At 38.4% G+C, this 18,857-nt stretch overlaps 1 protein-coding gene across 1 annotated transcript; it reads right to left on the bottom strand.

Moving 5' to 3' along the window:
* Positions 1-13,160: 13,160 nt before the first annotated feature.
* LOC117453377 (uncharacterized) lies at positions 13,161-18,467 on the bottom strand. Its single transcript, XM_034092200.2, has 5 exons — positions 18,185-18,467; positions 16,795-17,109; positions 16,465-16,698; positions 16,253-16,378; positions 13,161-13,643 (listed from the first exon to the last, which is right to left on the bottom strand). The coding sequence occupies exons 1-5, from the start codon at positions 18,231-18,233 to the stop codon at positions 13,471-13,473; spliced, it is 897 nt and encodes a 298-aa protein (XP_033948091.1). The 5' UTR covers positions 18,234-18,467; the 3' UTR covers positions 13,161-13,470.
* Between the last annotated feature and the right edge of the window lie 390 nt (positions 18,468-18,857).

Here is an 18,857-nt window from a genome sequence, read left to right as displayed (position 1 = left end):
ATTATGCAGACTGGTAGTAGTAGCCTATTAAGGCAGTAAAACCATATGGTTATTTGTTATTGATCATCATTTCTACCTGAAATGTTAACATGTTGGGAGCAGAGATTTTACAGAATAATCCACGAACAGCAGTAACGCCTCTGATCGTCAGTAGGGGGACACCTCACACCGACTGATAATTAAAAGTAGAGTCTGTGATGAAAATGAAAACAACAAAATGGAAGTTTACCTTACTTGAATAATGTTTACATCTAGATTATCTTTAGTAAGAATACATCATGTTTGTTGAATTAGAGAACACAGTGATGCAAATAAGCACAACACACGTACAGACCTTTATTAACCTGACTTACTTTTATTATCATGAAAGCAATATTTAACTTCATAAAGTAGCACAAATGGATTGGATATATAACAACACTAAAAAGACTTTCCATAAGAACGTATTGCAAGCAAACAAGCAAAAAATTACCTATATGACATTTTAATCACATGAGAAAAACAACAAACTATCATGCACATGATTCAATCTGAGTTCAATACTAACATTGTATAAATGATCATGATTGTAATTTACAAAGAGTGAACAAATGCAGGCAACTCAACTTGTACTTGAACTGCGATATAAATGCAAAACAACACTAACAGACCTCAAATCATAACAACTCATACTGAGCTGCTGACCTGTGAACACATTTAAGTACTTTTAGAATAAAAACAGCAGATTATTTCCACTCCCTTTCCTCACATGCTCAAAGACGATGAGAGACGACCTGAGTTAACCTTCAGATGCCTTACATCTCAACCATGACAACAGACTCATCTTGATGTTCCCTCTCTGGACGGTAAGCAGAGCCTTCAGCCTTCTTGTAGTTCTTGTTCTTCCAAGCAAAATAGACGGCAATCCCGATTAATGCAAAAACCACCACAGCTGCCCGCACACCACATACGAGCAGGGAGTGATGAGCTGGGATAAAGAGACACAAAAACAACATGTCAAGTTAGTTCTGTGACACGAGAGTTCATGTTTACTATTTAAGAACCGTCTCTGCTGGAGGAAGAAAGTGCTTATTGGAGGGTTTATGGACACATTGATATCACCCTCCTATATACCCACAGAGGAAGCCTTAGCAAGTGTTTGTGGTAGGAGCTGTAATAAGACTCATTATTACTTATGGAGACACACTTTATGGAGACACACTTTATGGAGACACACAAACAAAAAAGGGGGGAATTACTTTAATAATCCATTGTTGCAGTGTTAGTTGTCATTTACTAATGCAGGCCACTGCTCCTGAGACGTGTGGTCTCAGAGTGATGCTGTTAGTCTCAGTATTTACAGAGAGGAGCTCAGTGTCTGTCAGTGAGCGTCCATCCAGAGTCCAGCTGTACTGAGGACTGTCCCCTCCCCCAGAGGAGCAGGAGACCCTCTTCTCTCCCTGGGACAGACACTCAGAGGCCAGCAGGACAGAGGACACAGGAGCTGAAGGAAACACACTCTGATGACTTTTCATATTAACACTATCTAAGTCATTTTTTACAGTTTTTAGTACAGAACAGACAGATATATGTAGAGTTTAGATACACAAACTTTGTATATGTGTCTATCCATTTGACTAAATCCCCCAGTAGAGAAAAACATATATTTAACTTGAATGGTCAGTCGTAGAGCGCGATTCCCTATGGTATTTAAGCCATCACTGATTTCAAAATGATATTCAGCACGGTCAGTCCTGCTGAGGTTGTTCACCCTAACTTTTCCATCACCGAGATTAAATGAGGATCTGCTTTTTATGGCATTCGTTACAATCTTATTATTTATCACAACAAGTATTAGTGTTGTTTTTTCTGAGGATTTGTACAATAGGTATCTTTGTGTTTGTAAGCCCCTGTCCATCAGCTGGAGGACCACAGTTCCTCCCAAAGGACCAAAGCAGTGAGCTCCATCCTGTATGCCGTCACAGTGGGTTTCCAGACCTGGAAATACAAAATAGAAACATTTAAAAAAAAAAGGTTTAAGATAAGATAAGATAAGATGGACTTTTATTAATCCCTCGTGGGGAAATTATTTCTCTGCATTTGACCCATCCTGTGTTAGGAGCAGTGGGCTGCCATTTTGAACGGCGCCCGGGGAGCAGTGTGGGGAACGGTGCCTTGCTCAGGGACACCTCGGTAGCACTTGGTCTTTCCGGGACTTGAACTGGTGACCTTCCAGTTGCCAAGCCAAGCCCCTATGGACTTCACCACCACCGCCCACAAAATCAAAAACATAAAAAATGTAAGTTTTGTATTTCTACACAAATATTGAGTTTTGTAATTCTTTAAGCATATTTAAATACTGATCTGCAGCAAATATTTCACTGGTTTCCAGACAAAGGTTTGTGAAATACTGACATACTGTATACATATGTTTAGCAGCTGAACTGTTACAGTACAAATGCTTCTGTACAATATGTGTGCTTACTGTAGGTGAAGTTAACCTCACCCAAACAGGAACTTCCGTTTTAAATTATTAGGAAGTTACCAAAGCCTTCAAAATCAACTCATTATTTTTCAGTGTGTTTTTGGTAATGTGTTTGACTAATGGGAAAGAGCCATCAAACCTTGATGTCCAAAAAGATATCTAGCGTATATACATTTTAAAGGTGTGGCCATCAGACCATGATATATAAATGTTTCCTGTGGATGTAAGCACTCTGTATCTGTAATCAAGTACCAGTACAACACATATATTTTCTTAACTTAAAGTAAGCTTTACAAACATTGTATGTGGAATTGAGAAGAATATGAGTGGAAAATGTCATTAGGTTGAATCAGTTACATAATAAATTATGTTTGATTAATACAAGATTGAAAAACTATCAATCATAGTTATTCTGTTAATTTTTGTATAAGTTATAATTAAATGGTTGAACTGCAACTGTATGCCTAATTTAATGCAGACAGAACAAATGTTTTTGTTGCAATAGAGCCATGAACAATATGTGAAAGCAAAACATTTCACTGAACAACCAGTGCAAAAACGTTCCTCCGCTTGTCAGTTTCTTTAGTTGTTGAATTAATTGTACAGCCTATTGTGATTAAAATTAGGACTTAGAAATGATTGTGGGTATAATGTGAGTACATTTAGAAAATGTTATCTCAAAGCCTTTTGCCTCCTGTCAGGTCATCATTGAAAATAAGAATTTGTTCTTAATATATTTTCCTGGCTAAATAAAGGTTCTACTACTACTACTACTACTACTACTACTACTACTACTACTACTACTACTACTACTACTACTACTACTACTACTACTACTACTACTACTACTACTACTACTACTACTACTACTACTACTATTGATGTAAAACTAATATGTTGCTCATCTTTAATGTAAAATATATGATCTGACCGTAAGAGGCTCCGAGCATCATCACCAACAGTCCGATCACAGCCTGCATGTCTCCTCAGTGTTCAGCCTCTGGGGACCCAGTCTGCAGCTCACACTTGTTATGGAAACTTCTGTGTAGCAATGCAGTGGGAGTCACCGACTCAGGAAGGAGACACGGTGGAGCAGGAGCTTTTGATGTCAAACACTGGAGGTTTATTTGGAGTTACGGCCGGAGAATTCACATCACAAGTCACACAGTCACGGTCTGACTGCACGGGTGGTTGCCACGTCAATTATGGAGCGTCTCTCTCTTGCTAGCCCATTTAACTGGTTTCAAAAGAGAGTAATCAACATGTTTTGATAAGATAGCTTTAGACAGTTTGGGTACACTGAGTTACCTGCGTCCGCCACTTATGGCCTCGAATATGTCATACCCTGGAGTCCACAAACAACAAAGAAGGAAGTGTCCCAGTGCACCCACAACAAAGACCATCTGTGACCTAGTATTGACCGGTCACAGAATGGGAACAATACAATTATTGGCTGAAGCAGCCTGTGTCCTTAAAGGACATAAATAGACGTCAAGGTTGGTCCTGTATGTCACATCTAGGAGTCTGAGATAATTATTTCCCTAACAGTCCTCTCTTTTTATCATTTATGATAACCTAAAACATTAGTCTAATAATAATTTGGTCAATAATTAACTCAATAGGCGTCTCCAGATTCGAGTGTGGTCTCACCTTACATTAATTACATCACAAAGTACAGATGTAGCACTCCAGATCAGACTCAAAAGGGTGTGTCCCAGTCAAAAGCCCAGCGGATGCCAGTGGCTGGGGGTGTTGCCAAATTGCTAGAGGGCGTTGCCCAATTTCCCCATTTGTTCAATTACAGGATTTAACCATGAGATGGCGCTTCATTCACAAAATACACAATGGGTGTTGTAGAAACATCAATATTTTAGATCAAATAAAGTATATAGTTTGCTTTATGCAGTATATTTCCTGTAATATTGTACAGTAGATTGAAGTAAATCAACTTATACATTAAGATAAGATAAGATGGACCTTTATTAATCCCGTGGGGAAATTCAGTAGTTCAAACAGCAACAGGGTGAGAGTGAAAAACAGGACAGCACAGATTCACACAGATTAATAAAATCAAAAATAAGATGAGCGATAAAAAATAATAATAATAATGAGAAATTATGAAATAAGAAATGAATAAAACTAAAATGTAATTATCATATCATATATTATAATGTATTGTATTATTAAGTAATATCATACATTAACCCCATTATAGCAGATGCCACATTAAATGGATGAACACATGTATGCATCAATAATTACAACAGAGTATTTCTAAATACAAGTTGTAAAAATACTTATATGTATTTAATATTAACCCTTTGGAGTCGACCGTCACGCCGGCGTGATCAGATCACATGACCTGTTCAAGCCGGTGCCGCATAAAAACAACAGTCCGGACAACATTGCCGTGTGTTTCTGTCGAAAGTGCTGTCTTGAAACTACTGTATATCCCAGTCTTTGATTCATGCAAAAAGACCCAGTAAACACGGAGATACGGTGATATAAAGTTAATACATTTCAAAAGTATGAAATATGGAAGCACATATTTGAATATCTTCGCCATATTTGATCATTTTACGAAACGGAAAATACTTGAAACTGTAGATCCTGCTCAACAGGATGTATATGTGTATTTCTGTCGAAAGTACTGGCTCGAAACTATATGCCAGTCTTTGTTTCATGCAAAAATACCCAATAAACACGGACATACGATGATATAAAGTTAATACAGATATATTTCAGAAGTATGAATAATGGAAGCACATATTTTAATATTTTCGCCGTATTTTATCATTTTACGAAACGGAAAATACTGGAAACTGTAGATTCTGCTCAACGGGATGTATTTACCAGGAAGGGGTGAGGTGATCTGGTAAACGGAGTGATACGAAACGAGACGAAAAGAGACGAAGAGGGACGGCGGGAACCGAAGAGAGACGGCGGGAAATGGAGAGAGACGAAGATATACGAAGACAGGCTGCGGGAGACGAAGAGAGGCTGCGGGAGACTGCGATTGAAGTAAAGTGACAAACAAACATTGAAAATGTAGATATAGTTAGATATATTTAGAGTTTTGAAGACTCAACTATGATGAAGAGAACTCTGAACGTGAGTCAAGCTTTAAGCTTGTTTTTTGACATGGAGGAGGAGGAATCTGTGATGTTGCCCTCTGTGTCGTAGTTGACAGAAACCGCTTTGAAGCGTGGCACAGATAAAGACAGAAAAAACAGATTTTTGTACATAATGTGTATATATATATATATATATATATATATTTGTATTATATTTATAATAACACTTTTGCCTTATCAGAATGAAATCCCATGCTACCTCAATCAAACTTTCACATTATCATAGTCACATCCCCTGTATATATTTCCAGCTTTTAAATGGTTTCGTTGTGTATGTTTGTGTTGTGAAAAATAAAATCATTTTCAAAATCAGTTTTTACATATATGTTGTGATTTTGGGTCCAAAATGTTCATATAGTAGAAGATCACCTACATCCAAACGAAATAAATATAATTAATTATGATGAATACGTTAAGTCTTGTTAATTGTTTTTCACTTTTATTAAATGTTTGATATTTCCGGTGGAAAATCGGACATTCAAAATGCAGCATATTTTCACTCTTACACACATATATTCTCATTTTACATACATACATTTTCACTCTTACACACGGATATTCTCCTTTTGCTCTCATGCGAAATCTACTAAATCAAAGTATGTCATGTATATTTAGTTTTCGTTGATGAGACGAGACGAACTAAGGTGTTAATGGTGGACTATCGGACATTCAAAATGCAGCATATTTCCCCCAAGTGTCTGTCAAAATGCATTTTACGTTTCTAACTTGCAATATCAATATTTCAGCTCTCTTCACTCCAGAAGAGCGATCTCCCTCTCTCTCTGTGTGCGGGGGATCACAGGAGGGGGGAGAGCTGTGGAATGTGACTCCACACATTCCGATGGCCAATTAGTTTTAAACAAAGGGTCCCCAACATACATATGAAACATGGGGGGGTTGGGGCTGGAGAACGGTATGGTCCTACCGTTTTCATACTTTATATATCTTAGCATATTCATACACACTGTTCATACTGCTCACAGGCTGATATATAGTGTATTCATACCCCTCACTGTTTATTCATCATTCAATTAATTATATATTTTATTCTGTAGATTGGAACATTCAATCACAATGATTGATACAGCCAATCATAATAGGAAAAATCATCTCTCATCAGTGGTTGATCATCTTTTGTCAAAAGCATAATAATGAACACACATAAAATACAGGTGCACAATGGCTAAATATTTGTTTTAAACTAATATATTTTATCATTTATCATTAGTTAATTTCATTCTTTAAATTATACTTCTCTAATTTGAGGATCAAATATGCTACATAATTGTTATATGAAATATTATATATATTTGTTTTGGGCCAAAACTGAAATTAATCCAGTACTTGAAACATCATTGTAGGTCTTTCTGTGCATGGATAATACATTAAAGAGTAGTGTTGTTAAGCCTGATTGCTGGACGATTAAGGATATTAACATTGTCTGTGATAATAGTAGAAATATCTTATTATTCAATACTTTATAATCTGAACATATTAATTCATTACTTTTGTTTAGTGCGAAAGTGTAATCTGATCCAGCAAAAATATATTAATCACCACTATTCAACACATGTCTGGTCATTGGAAATATAAAGACAGTCATTAATTGTACATCTGTAAACATTCAAGATATAAAATCAATTCAAAGTTCATCTTTGCACGGGAGCTGGAAGAACGTGTCCTTCAGTCTTTCTGACACATCCTCACTCCCAGGTCGGCCTATGTTGACGTTATGTCAAGTCCCCTGTGTCGGCTTTTTCCAACGCAAGGGGGGGGGCCCTTAGCGTCCGTTTTCAGCTTTCCGGGATGTCCATATGCTTCTATGGATGCTCATGGAAGCACGGCATTCGTTTGTGTCGACTGCCCTTAAAGGCAATGAGAGCGTCCATTCTCATTGGATAACAGAGAATTGTACACCCGGATGTAAGTATTCCCCTTACTGTCGATTGATTTTACAGTGATATCTGCACTACTCATCGACTAAAAAACACCAGATTATCCTTGTTAATTACACAACATTGATTGGTTTAAATTGTGTGCAATGCTTTTGTATATTTCCCCTTCGATTCGGAGAAACAAATCTTTTTTCGGAGTAAAGGATGGCAGAAGACACTACACTACCCAGAATCCCCAGCTATCGTTTGGACTACACCATGTGCTCTGTTTGACAAACCCCGTGATAGTCCTCAAGCTCTGTGATTGGAGAGTGTGCGGGTTACCGAACCTCGAACAGCACTTGAAATGGGATGGAACCACGGCAGACTGTCCAAAACTGGATTTGAACGGGTCCACCGCGTCCCCCCCTCCCCCACCCCGTCCCCAGAACTACACATGCTGGCTATTCTGTTTCGCAACATGTTCTCTATCTATGGCACGTCTCTACTGGGAGTTGTAGTTTTAAAAGACGTTTTCGTATTTCCCATAATAAGAAGTTGCCATTATTCAACTGTGTACATCCCTGGAGGTTTAGGGGACAGGAAACACTCACATTTAAAACATATAATTAATAAATGGGTGAAAATTGCTTGTGCCCATAATGGGCAGCATTAATATATATACACACATTCCAGCTAAGGTCAGAAGAACTTTATTTAACAGCTGGTCTTATGTTTGTGACCCCTCCTCTTGTTCATTGATAACATTACATTACATTAATTGATAAGCCTGAAACATGCACTTGTCAAGGTTCAGAGGCACATTTTGCAAATATGGCAGTAGCCATCGATCAGCTTAAGATAAGATATACTTTATTGATCCCAAGTTGGAACATTTGCATTACATCAGCATGTGTAACAGTTAAATATGCAGTGGTGTTTATTTGTAAATCATTTAGTATAATCACACAAATTCTGTGTTTTATATTCAACAATTCTGTGTTCTTTATTTATTGATTGTTCAATACCTGACAAGGCCGGAGATTAAATATCTACAAACATCTTATAAGAGTATAATACATTATGTATAATATCAGTTAAAATAAGTGCTTCAACATAGTTAACATTGCTGGAGGTATGCACACATATTGATAGATGTCTTGTAATGCACTATTGAGGAACCTGCAACCCAAGTTTTTCATTCAGTGCAGAACTACACCATAGTTGTGTAGGCCTATATGATATGTCAATAAACCTTAGAACATCTTGAAATCTTGAAAGGGATGTGCACAATTGTCATTATATACAGTCTTTAATTAACTATTAGTAGAGAATAACGAGTAATGAATATACTTTATAGGGATCCTATTAATATCTAATAATAAAAATAATGAAATTCAATAACATGCTTTAACCACTAGGTGTCTCTTTATATCATCTGTGCACCTTTATGGTGTAAACACAGCCTATCTACCAATTGGATCAAATATAAAAGTGAGCCGAATTAGTGTTGATACTGCAAGGAGACGTATTGTGTGAAAAGAAATGTAAGATGTTGTTTAATGGCTGATATATTTATGATCCACGTCACGTTTTCAGTTCCTCATGTTTGTCTAGAAGTCTTCTCATCAGGGCTCTATAAATACAGAACTACGGCAGATATGTAATATTTAATGCAGCCGAACCGTGTATTACAATGCCGTTATGTGATGACTTTCAAAGAGAAAAGCAAGCACACTCGGAATAAAGTATTTTTTTTTTTTTAAATGTTTTCGGTCTGTTTCCGGTATTTGTTAATGACGATGTGCTCTGAGATGTGAGACTGGAATTGCACAGGGGAAAATAACGTAGGCTATCTTCAGATGCGGATTTTGTTAAACTAATATGTTTGCGCTGTGGACCAACACTATACATTGACGGGTAAGGGGGTAGCAATAAAGATAACACCATTAAACAGTTACACAACATAACAGAAATAATATCGATAGCAGCGTCCCTAGCAACCACCTTGGTAACAATGAAAACGTTATGGATGCAATTTCCTGAAGTAATCTTCGTAATAACTAGCAAACTAAACATCATGTATATCCACTGCATACATAATCTGAAATAACAACTCATATTTCTCGCATCAAATGACATCAAAACGCATTTTAATGGCCAAACTAACTTTAAAATAGGCATTTTCCACCGAGAATAAAACGAAGTTCGGCCATGGTTTTTTTTCTGCAGGGAGAAATTTGAAGATCATGTGATGTCAAACAGAGCACATGGTGTAGTCCAAACGATAGCTGGGGATTCTGGGTAGTGTAGTGTCTTCTGCCATCATTTACTCCGAAAAAAGATTTGTTTCTCCGAATCGAAGGGGAAAAATACAAAAGCATTGCACACAATTTAAACCAATCAATGTTGTGTAATTAACAAGGATAATCTGGTGTTTTTTAGTCGATGAGTAGTGCAGATATCACTGTAAAATCAATCGTCAGTAAGGGGAATACTTACTTCCGGGTGTACAATTCTCCGTTATCCAATGAGAATGGACGCTCACATTGCCTTTAAGGGCAGTCGACACAAACGAATGCCGTGCTTCCATGAGCGTCCATAGAAGCATATGGACATCCCTGAAAGCTGAAAACGGACGCTAAGGCCCCCCCCCCTTACGTTGGAAAAAGCCGACACAGGGGACTTGACATAACGTCAACATAGGCCGACCTGGGAGTGAGGATGTGTTGCCCCGATCGGAGCCCACAGACTTTTCCCCCTGCCCTTTCTCTCCAAACGACAGCCCAGTTGACTGTAGTCCGTACGACCAGCCTATATACTTGCCAGTTCACTTCAAAATGAAACACAGTTTGCTCTATGCTTGCTTGCCACTACCCACCTGTGATCAATTAGCCTATAATTGTATGTATGCACCCCTGACCGCCACCTGCTCCTCAATGTCTAGGGAGCCGTGGCGCATCTGGTGATGCACGCACCTCGTGCTGGCCCGTCTAACCATGAGAAAGCGGTCCTGAACAACGAGTGCTTTTAGACCGTCCCGTTGCAATAGAGACTGCGCTGTTGTGAGTTAAAGCCTATAGGCAAAAGCTGTGACTTTCTCCCTCTCTTTCCTGCACTTCTCCAGCTTCACAAACACGGGGAGGTTTTACACACACTCCCAAGGCTGCAGCTGGAGCCGTGTTTTGTAAATATCTCTGGCTGCTTATTTTCAACTGCTGTGTTTGGCCGCTAAAATCCTCAGAATCTGGCGATTTGTCCAATACAAATCTTTTACATTGCTTTCAATTCACACAGAAGCTCCACCTCACTGATGCCCTCCTTTAAGGTCTCTCTAAACATGAGCTGTGTATGCTTGTATGGCACTTCCGTCCCAAGCAGCACACACAGAGGAAATCAGCCAGGACTGAGTCCCCAGACACTGATTCCCTGGGTTTTTGTATCCCCAAATGTTCATTAACCAAAACGAAACGCAGCCGCTCAGTTTCACAGGTAATTTTAGGATACCGTCAATCACAGATTCTGGTAAGGCAATGTCCAAATTTAGATTTGAAAATCACACTTACCAGCTCTGAAGATTTGTTGGCATCCTGCCGACAACGCCAAATTGTTATGGAAACTTCTGTGTAGCAATGCAGTGGGAGTCACCGACTCAGGAAAGAGACACGGTGGAGCAGGAGCTTTTGATGTCAAACACTGGAGGTTTATTTGGAGTTACGGCCGGAGAATTCACATCACAAGTCACACAGTCACGGTCTGACTGCACGGGTGGTTGCCACGTCAATTCTGGAGCGCCTCTCTCTTGCTAGCCCATTTAACTGGTTTCAAAAGAGAGTCGTCAACATGTTTAGATAAGATAGCTTTAGACAGTTTGGGCACACTGAGTTACCTGCGTCCGCCACTTATGGCCTCGAATATGTCATACCCTGGAGTCCACAAACAACAAAGAAGGAAGTGTCCCAGTGCACCCACAACAAAGACCATCTGTGACCTAGTATTGACCGGTCACAGAATGGGAACAATACAATTATTGGCTGAAGCAGCCTGTGTCCTTAAAGGACAGGAACAATAACATTATTGGCTGAAGCAGCCTGTGTCCTTAAAGGACATAAATAGATGTCAAGGTTGGTCCTGTATGTCACATCTAGGAGTCTGAGATAATTATTTCCCTAACAACACTAAACTCTAAACTTTATACTACAGCAAACGTGCACATACTACACAGAGCAGCCATGACATGTCTTCTGTTAGTGATCAGAATCAGATTAGAAGTGAAGCAGAATATTGTGATAAACTGGTCCTCTTACTTCCCCATTTATGTTGACAACATTCTGACTATACCATTATAGCCTTAAAAGGATGTTGGAACCTAAAATAAATAACAGAAGTATGATAATGGTTTCTGTAATTCTGTGAGATAATATCAGATTGTACGCTTAACTTTAGCAAGGCAGGAAATGGTGTCATTTTAGAGGAAGTAAAACAAAGTGTCACACAAAACTCTGACCACGAATATCTGCTCTTCTGTTCTATCGTTTCTGTCCGTTATGTTCTGCCCTTACAATCACCCTCCACATTTGAGAGAGAATATAAATAAGTTATGATTAAAACAGTATCACGGTGTGTATATGCAGAGTGTAACATCTTTCTACTTTTAATAATGAATAAGAAATTAGATAACACAATCCTTGACATGCAGTTTTGCTGTGAAAATAACTTTCAACTTTCTCACACTATTTCTATATCCAAAGAAAAAAATTGTGTACATTTGTATCAGAAAACAACTATAAAGTCCCTCTAACTACCATGAAACAACTGGTCCTTAGACAAGACATAAAGTGAGTGAAACCAAACTCAGCCTGCAGATGTCGTCAAACAAGATTCAATAATAATACCAACAAAACCTTTTATATCAACTACTTTAGCCATCTACTTTCTTGTGGTCATTAAATGATTTTATTTATTTAACTTTCAGTCAAAGCACTAATGATGTTACTGATGAGTAGATGATTCAACGTTCAGTTATTTCACTTCTCTCACTCTTTAGAATAAGTCACCCTCCATTGGCAACTATTGATATAAGGAAAATGCCCTGAACTGAGAAACCATGTAAACTTTACATGGTTTCTCAGTTCAGGGCATTTGCCTTGTAAAGACTTGAGCCTGTAGACTTATGACATTGCACTTGTAATAACACACATATATGTTTATATTTTAACCTCATTATGCAGACTGGTAGTAATATTTTCCTGAAATGTTAACATGTTGGGAACAGAGATTTTACAGAATAATCCACGAACAGCAGTAACACCTCTGTTAGTCAGTAGGGGGAAACCTAGAGTCTGTGATGAAAACGAAAACAACAAAATGGAAGTTTACCTAAATTGAAAAATGTTAACATTGTGGAGCCGAAACATCTGATTACCTTTAGATAGAATACATAATGTTTGTTGAAATAGAAGTCCCACAGTGATGCAAATGGTCAAAACTACTTACAGACCTTTATTAACCTTACTTACTTACTTTATTTTTCACATGAAAGCAATATTTAAATTTATAAAATATCATCACTAGATTGGATATATAACAACTATAAAAAGGGAAAATACTTTAAAATAGAACGTATTGCAAACAAGCAAGCAACAAATATAATCACATGAGAAAATCAACAAACTATTATGCACATGATTCAATCTGAGTTTAAAACTTTAATTATATGAATGAAAATGAACATGATTCAAAAAGAGTGAAACAATTCAGACATCTCGACTTTTGATCACATTAACTGTAGGCACAATTCATTACCTTTGTTCTGTGAAAGTAGTGATACAAATGCAAAACAACACTAACAGACCTCAAATCATAACAACTCATACTGAGCTGCTGAACTGTGAACACATTTAAGTACTTTTAGAATATAAACAGCAGATTATTTCCACTCCCTTTTCTCACATGCACAAAGACGATGAGAGACGACCTGAGTTGAACTTCAGATGCCTTACATCTCAACAATGACAACAGACTCGTCTTGATGTTCCCTCTCTGGACGGTAAGCAGAACCTTCATCCTTCTTGTATTTCTTTTTCTTCCAAGCAAAATAGATGGCAATCCCGATTAATGCAAAAACCACCACAGCTGCCCGCACACCACATACGAGCAGGGAGTGATCAACTGGGATAAAGAGACACAAAAACAACATGTCAAGTTAGTTCTGTGACACGAGAGTTCATGTTTACTATTTAAGAACCGTCTCTGCTGGAGGAAGAAACTGCTTATTGGAGGGTTTATGGACACATTGATATCACTCTCCAAACCACAAGTCTTAGTTCTCACAGGTTTCTGTAAAAAATAAAAGACAACTACAACTCATCCAGAACACTGCTGCCAGAGTCCTCACCAAAACTATGAGAATTGACCACAACCCCCCAGTTCTCAAAAATCTGCAGTGGCTGCCTATTACACAAAGGTTACACTTAAAAATCTTACTTTGAACATACAAAGCACTTAATGGATTGGGAACAAAACACAGTTCAGATATGCTTCACTGTTACGAGCCAGCCAGAGCTCTCAGGTCAACAGGAGCTGGTTTACTCCTTGTCCCCAGAGTCAGAACTACATTTACCGAAGCAGCTTTTAGTTTTTATGCACCACAAGCCTGGAACAAACTGCCTGAAAATCTGAGGTCCGCCCCAACCCTGGATTCTTTCTTTTTAATGCTACCTATCCTGAGATGCTATAACCGTGCCTTATCACTGCACTTTTAGCTGCAACAATTATTTTATCGCTTTTTTGAATTGACTTTTTTTTTCTTTGTTTTGTATTATTATGTGTTAAATGCCTATGTGAAGCACTTTGAATTGCCACTGTGTCTTAAAATGTGCTATACAAATAAACTAACCTTAAACCTTGAACCTTAGTTTTTTTTTTTTTTTTTTAACAATATTTTTATTGAAGTTTTCAAATATGGACATTACACATACATAAAATAAAATGACGAACATTACACATACATGGTCAGTCTAGGTGGCAGATACAGTATACAATCAAATGAATAGGCATGTAAATAAACACAGGTCAGTATACAGGTGATACGGAACAAAAATCTGAAAGAATATGACGTGGGCTACTACACTGTAGAATCGTATTCCCGTTGTGAACCTTAGTTTCTATGTTTGTGGTAGGAGCTGTTCCAAAACTCACAGATATAGAAATAACTCTAGGGGGTTTATGGAGATAAACAAAGGCAAGGCAAGGCAAGGCAAGGCAAGGCAAGGCAAGGCAAGGCAAGGCAAGGCAAGGCAAGGCAAGGCAAGGCAAGGCAAGGCAAGGCAAGGCAAGGCAAGGCAAGGCAAGGCAAGGCAAGGCAAGGCAAGGCAAGGCAAGGCAAGGCAAGGCAAGGCAAGGCAAGGCAAGTTAAGTTTATTTATATAGCACTTTTCAACACAAGGCAATTCAAAGTGCTTTACAAAAAACGAAAGACATTAAGAAAATGGCATTTAAAATCAGTCATTAAAAATAAAAGCTAATAAAATAAACATAAAAAGAAAAAATACATGGATAAAAGTTAAAGTGCAGTCTAAGATATGAATAGTTCAATTAAAAGCAGCGACAAAAAGAAAAGTCTTCAGCCTGGATTTAAAAGTAGTAAGAGTTGCAGTGGACCTGCAGGTTTCTGGGAGTTTGTTCCAGATATTTGGAGCATAATAACTGAATGCTGCTTTACCATGTTTAGTTCTGACTTTGGGGACAGAAAGCTGACCAGTCCCTGAAGACCTGAGAGATCTGGATGGTTCATAATTTAGCAGTAGGTCAGAGATGTATTTTGGGCCTAAACATTCAGTGCTTTATAAACCAGCAGCAGTATTTTGAAATCTATTCTTTGACACACAGGAAGCCAGTGTAAAGACTTCAGAACAGGAGTGATGTGATCCACTTTCTTAGTGTTAGTGAGGACTCGAGCAGCGGCGTTCTGAATCAGCTGCAGCTTTCTAATAGATTTTTTAGTGAGACCTGTGAAGACACCATTGCAGTAGTCGAGTCTACTGAAGATAAAGGCATGGACAAGTTTTTCCAAATCCTGCTGTGACATTAGTCTTTTAATCCTAGATATGTTCTTTAGGTGATAGTAGGCTGATTTAGTAACTGTTTTAATGTGACTGTTGAAACTCAGGTCAGAGTCCATGACTACACCTAGATTTCTGGATTTATCTGTTGTTTTGAACATTGCAGACAGAAGCTCAGCGCTAACTTTTATACATTCTGCCTTGGCTCCAAAAACCATTACCTCAGTTTTATCTTTGTTTAATTGGAGAAGGTTCTGACACATCCAGTCATTGATTTGTTCAATGCACCTACTCAGTGTTTGAATTGGAGCATAGTCTCCTGGTGAAATTGTTACGTAAATGTGTGCGTCATCCGCATAGCTATGGTAACTTATTTTGTTGTTTTTCATTATCTGAGCCAGTGGTAGCATGCAGACGTTAAAGAGAAGAGGCCCCAAGATGGAGCCTTGAGGTACCCCACATGTCATATTTGTCAACTCAGATGTGTATTTACCTATAGAAACAAAGTTGTTTCTGTCCTTTAAGTAGAATTCAAACCAATTTAGAACTGTTTCTGAAAGTCCCACCCAGTTTTCCAGTCGGTCTAGTAATATGCTGTGGTCAACAGTGTCAAACGCAGCACTGAGATCTAATAATACTAACACTGAAGGGGGAATGACTTTAACAATCCATTGTAGAAGTTTTACATTTCACTAATCTCTTGGTGTGTCTCCTTACCCACAGTGGAGGATTCTGAGATGGTGGTAGGAGGTGTTGTTGGTTCAAAACACAGCATATTATTGGCTGCAAACACCCACTGTGATATCTGTGTCTCATTTGAGGTGCACTTGATGAATGTGAAGCCTGTGGGAAATAATCAAATGAATGACTTATGTAATGTTAATAATCTGTGTCATTATAAATAAACAGTTGTTCACTCATCTTCTCACCACAGAAGCGGCTGACGTTATTCTCGACGGAGCAGGCCACTATTCCAGAGACGTGTTGTCTCAGAGTGATGCTGTTAGTCTCAGTATTTACAGATTGGAGCTCAGCATCTGTCAGTGAGCGTCCATCCAGAGTCCAGCTGTACTGAGGACTGTCCCCTCCCCCAGAGGAGCAGGAGACCCTCTTCTCTCCCTGGGACAGACACTCAGAGGCCAGCCGGACAGAGGACACAGGAGCTGAAGGAAGCACACTCTGGTGACTTTTCATATTAACATGTATCATGTATGTCTATCCATTGGACTAAATACCCCGGTAGATTCCAACATATTTACCTTGAATGGTCAACCGTAGAGCGTGACACGTTATTTTTATGCCTTCACGGATTTCAAGATTATATTCACCACTGTCAGTCCTGCTGAGGTTGTTCAACCTAAATGTTCCATCACTGAGATTAAATGAGGATCTTTTTTCTTTGTCATTAGACAGAATCTTATTGTTTATTACATTGAGTATTATCATTGTTTTGGTCAACAGTTTGTATCTATGTGTTTGTACAGCCCTGTCCAGAAGCTGGAGGACCACAGTTCCTCCCAAAGGACCGAAACACTGAGCTCCATCCTGTCTGCTGTCACAGTAGGTTTCCAGACCTGGAAATAAAAAAATATTTTAAAACAAAAAATGTAAGCTTTGCATTTCTACCAAAGTGTTTACTTTTGTCATGTAAATACTGATCTTCCAAGTATGCACTGGTTTCCAGACAAAGGTTTGCGAAACTGGAATTGATACAGTAGAAATGTTTCTGTTCAAGATTTGTGCTTAGGTGAAGTTAACCTTGCCCAGTAATTTTGCAATCTTTGTTCTAACCAAAATAGCTTCCGTTTTAAATGATTGGGAAGTTACCACAGTTTTAAAAATCAACACATTTATTTTCACTTTGTTTTTGGCAATGTGTATGAACTGATGGAAAAGAGCCCTCAAACCCAGATGTCCAAATGTTTCCTGTGCATGTAAGCATTATGTAGCTGCAATCAAGTACCAGTTCCTCCTTGTCAGTTGTTGAATTATTTGTATTTCTGGTGTAACAGCTTATTGTAATTTTGATTAAAATTATGATTAATAAATTATTGTTATGTTGTTGTTGTTGTTTGGGCGCCTCCCTAGGGAGGTGTTCCAGGCACGTCCAGCTGGGAAGAGACCAAGGGGTAGACCTAGGACCAGGTGGAGGGATTATATCTCTTCGCTGGCCTGGGAGCGCCTTGGGATCCCCCAGTCAGAGCTGGTTGATGTCGCCAGGGAAAATAAAGTTTGGGGCTCTCTGCTGGAACTGCTACCCCCGCGACCCGACCACGGATAAGCGGGAGAAGATGGATGGATGGATGGAAATTATTGTTATATGTAAATGAGACAAAGAAAGTTGTACGTTAGCTTCAAAATCATAGATCTATGCCAGTGAATTGAAGATCACAGCAGATTTTGAAAAATGTCTAATCATATTTATATCATAAAATATGAACCTTGAACCTTGGGCCCAGGGTGGTTGAAGAGTTAAGGATTGAATATTGGTACATACACAAATCTTCATTAATCATCAGAAATGATGTGCGTCAATTCAGAAAAATTATATATCAAACCAAAATATAGTCTCCGATCACAATATTGATGTTCTTCAGCTTTAATGTAAAACATTTTGTACTTATTCCAGTTATAAGTTGAAGATCTGACCGTAAGAGGCTCCGAGCATCATCACCAGCAGTCCGATCACAGCCTGCATGTCTCCTCAGTGTTCAGCCTCTGGGGACGCAGTCTGCAGCTCACACTAAACTCTAAACTTTATACTACAGCAAACGTGCACATACTACACAGAGCAGCCTGACATGTTTTCTGTTAGTGATCAGATTCAAATTAAAAGCATCTTACTTCCTCATTTATGTTGAGAACATTCTACCGTTATAGCCTAAAATAAATACCAGAAGTAAGGTAAGGTTTCTGTAATTCCTGGAGATAATAAAAGATTGTACACTAAACGATACCATGGCAGGACATGGTGTCACTGCTCTAAAGGAAGTGAAACAAAGTGTCACACGAAACACTGACCACTAAGATCTGCACTTTGGTTATATTATTGTGTCCGTTATGTTCTGCCTTTTCCTCAACATTTGAGAGAATATAAATAAGTTATGATTGAAACAGTACCACAGGGTGGATATACAGAGTGTAACATCTCAATAATGAATAAGAAATGAGACAATCCTACAATCCTTGACATAAAGTTTTACTGTGACAATAACTTTCAACTTTCTCACACTATTTCTATATCCAAAGAAAAAAATGGTGTACATTTGTATCAGAAAACAACGAAGTCCCTCTAACTATGAAACAACTGGTCCTTAGACAA

Source organism: Pseudochaenichthys georgianus, chromosome 10, assembly GCF_902827115.2.
Source record: "Pseudochaenichthys georgianus chromosome 10, fPseGeo1.2, whole genome shotgun sequence".
In the NCBI taxonomy this organism is placed as follows: domain Eukaryota; kingdom Metazoa; phylum Chordata; class Actinopteri; order Perciformes; family Channichthyidae; genus Pseudochaenichthys; species Pseudochaenichthys georgianus.
Note: the sequence above shows the minus strand (reverse complement) of the source record. Positions and strands in the feature narration are given on the sequence as shown.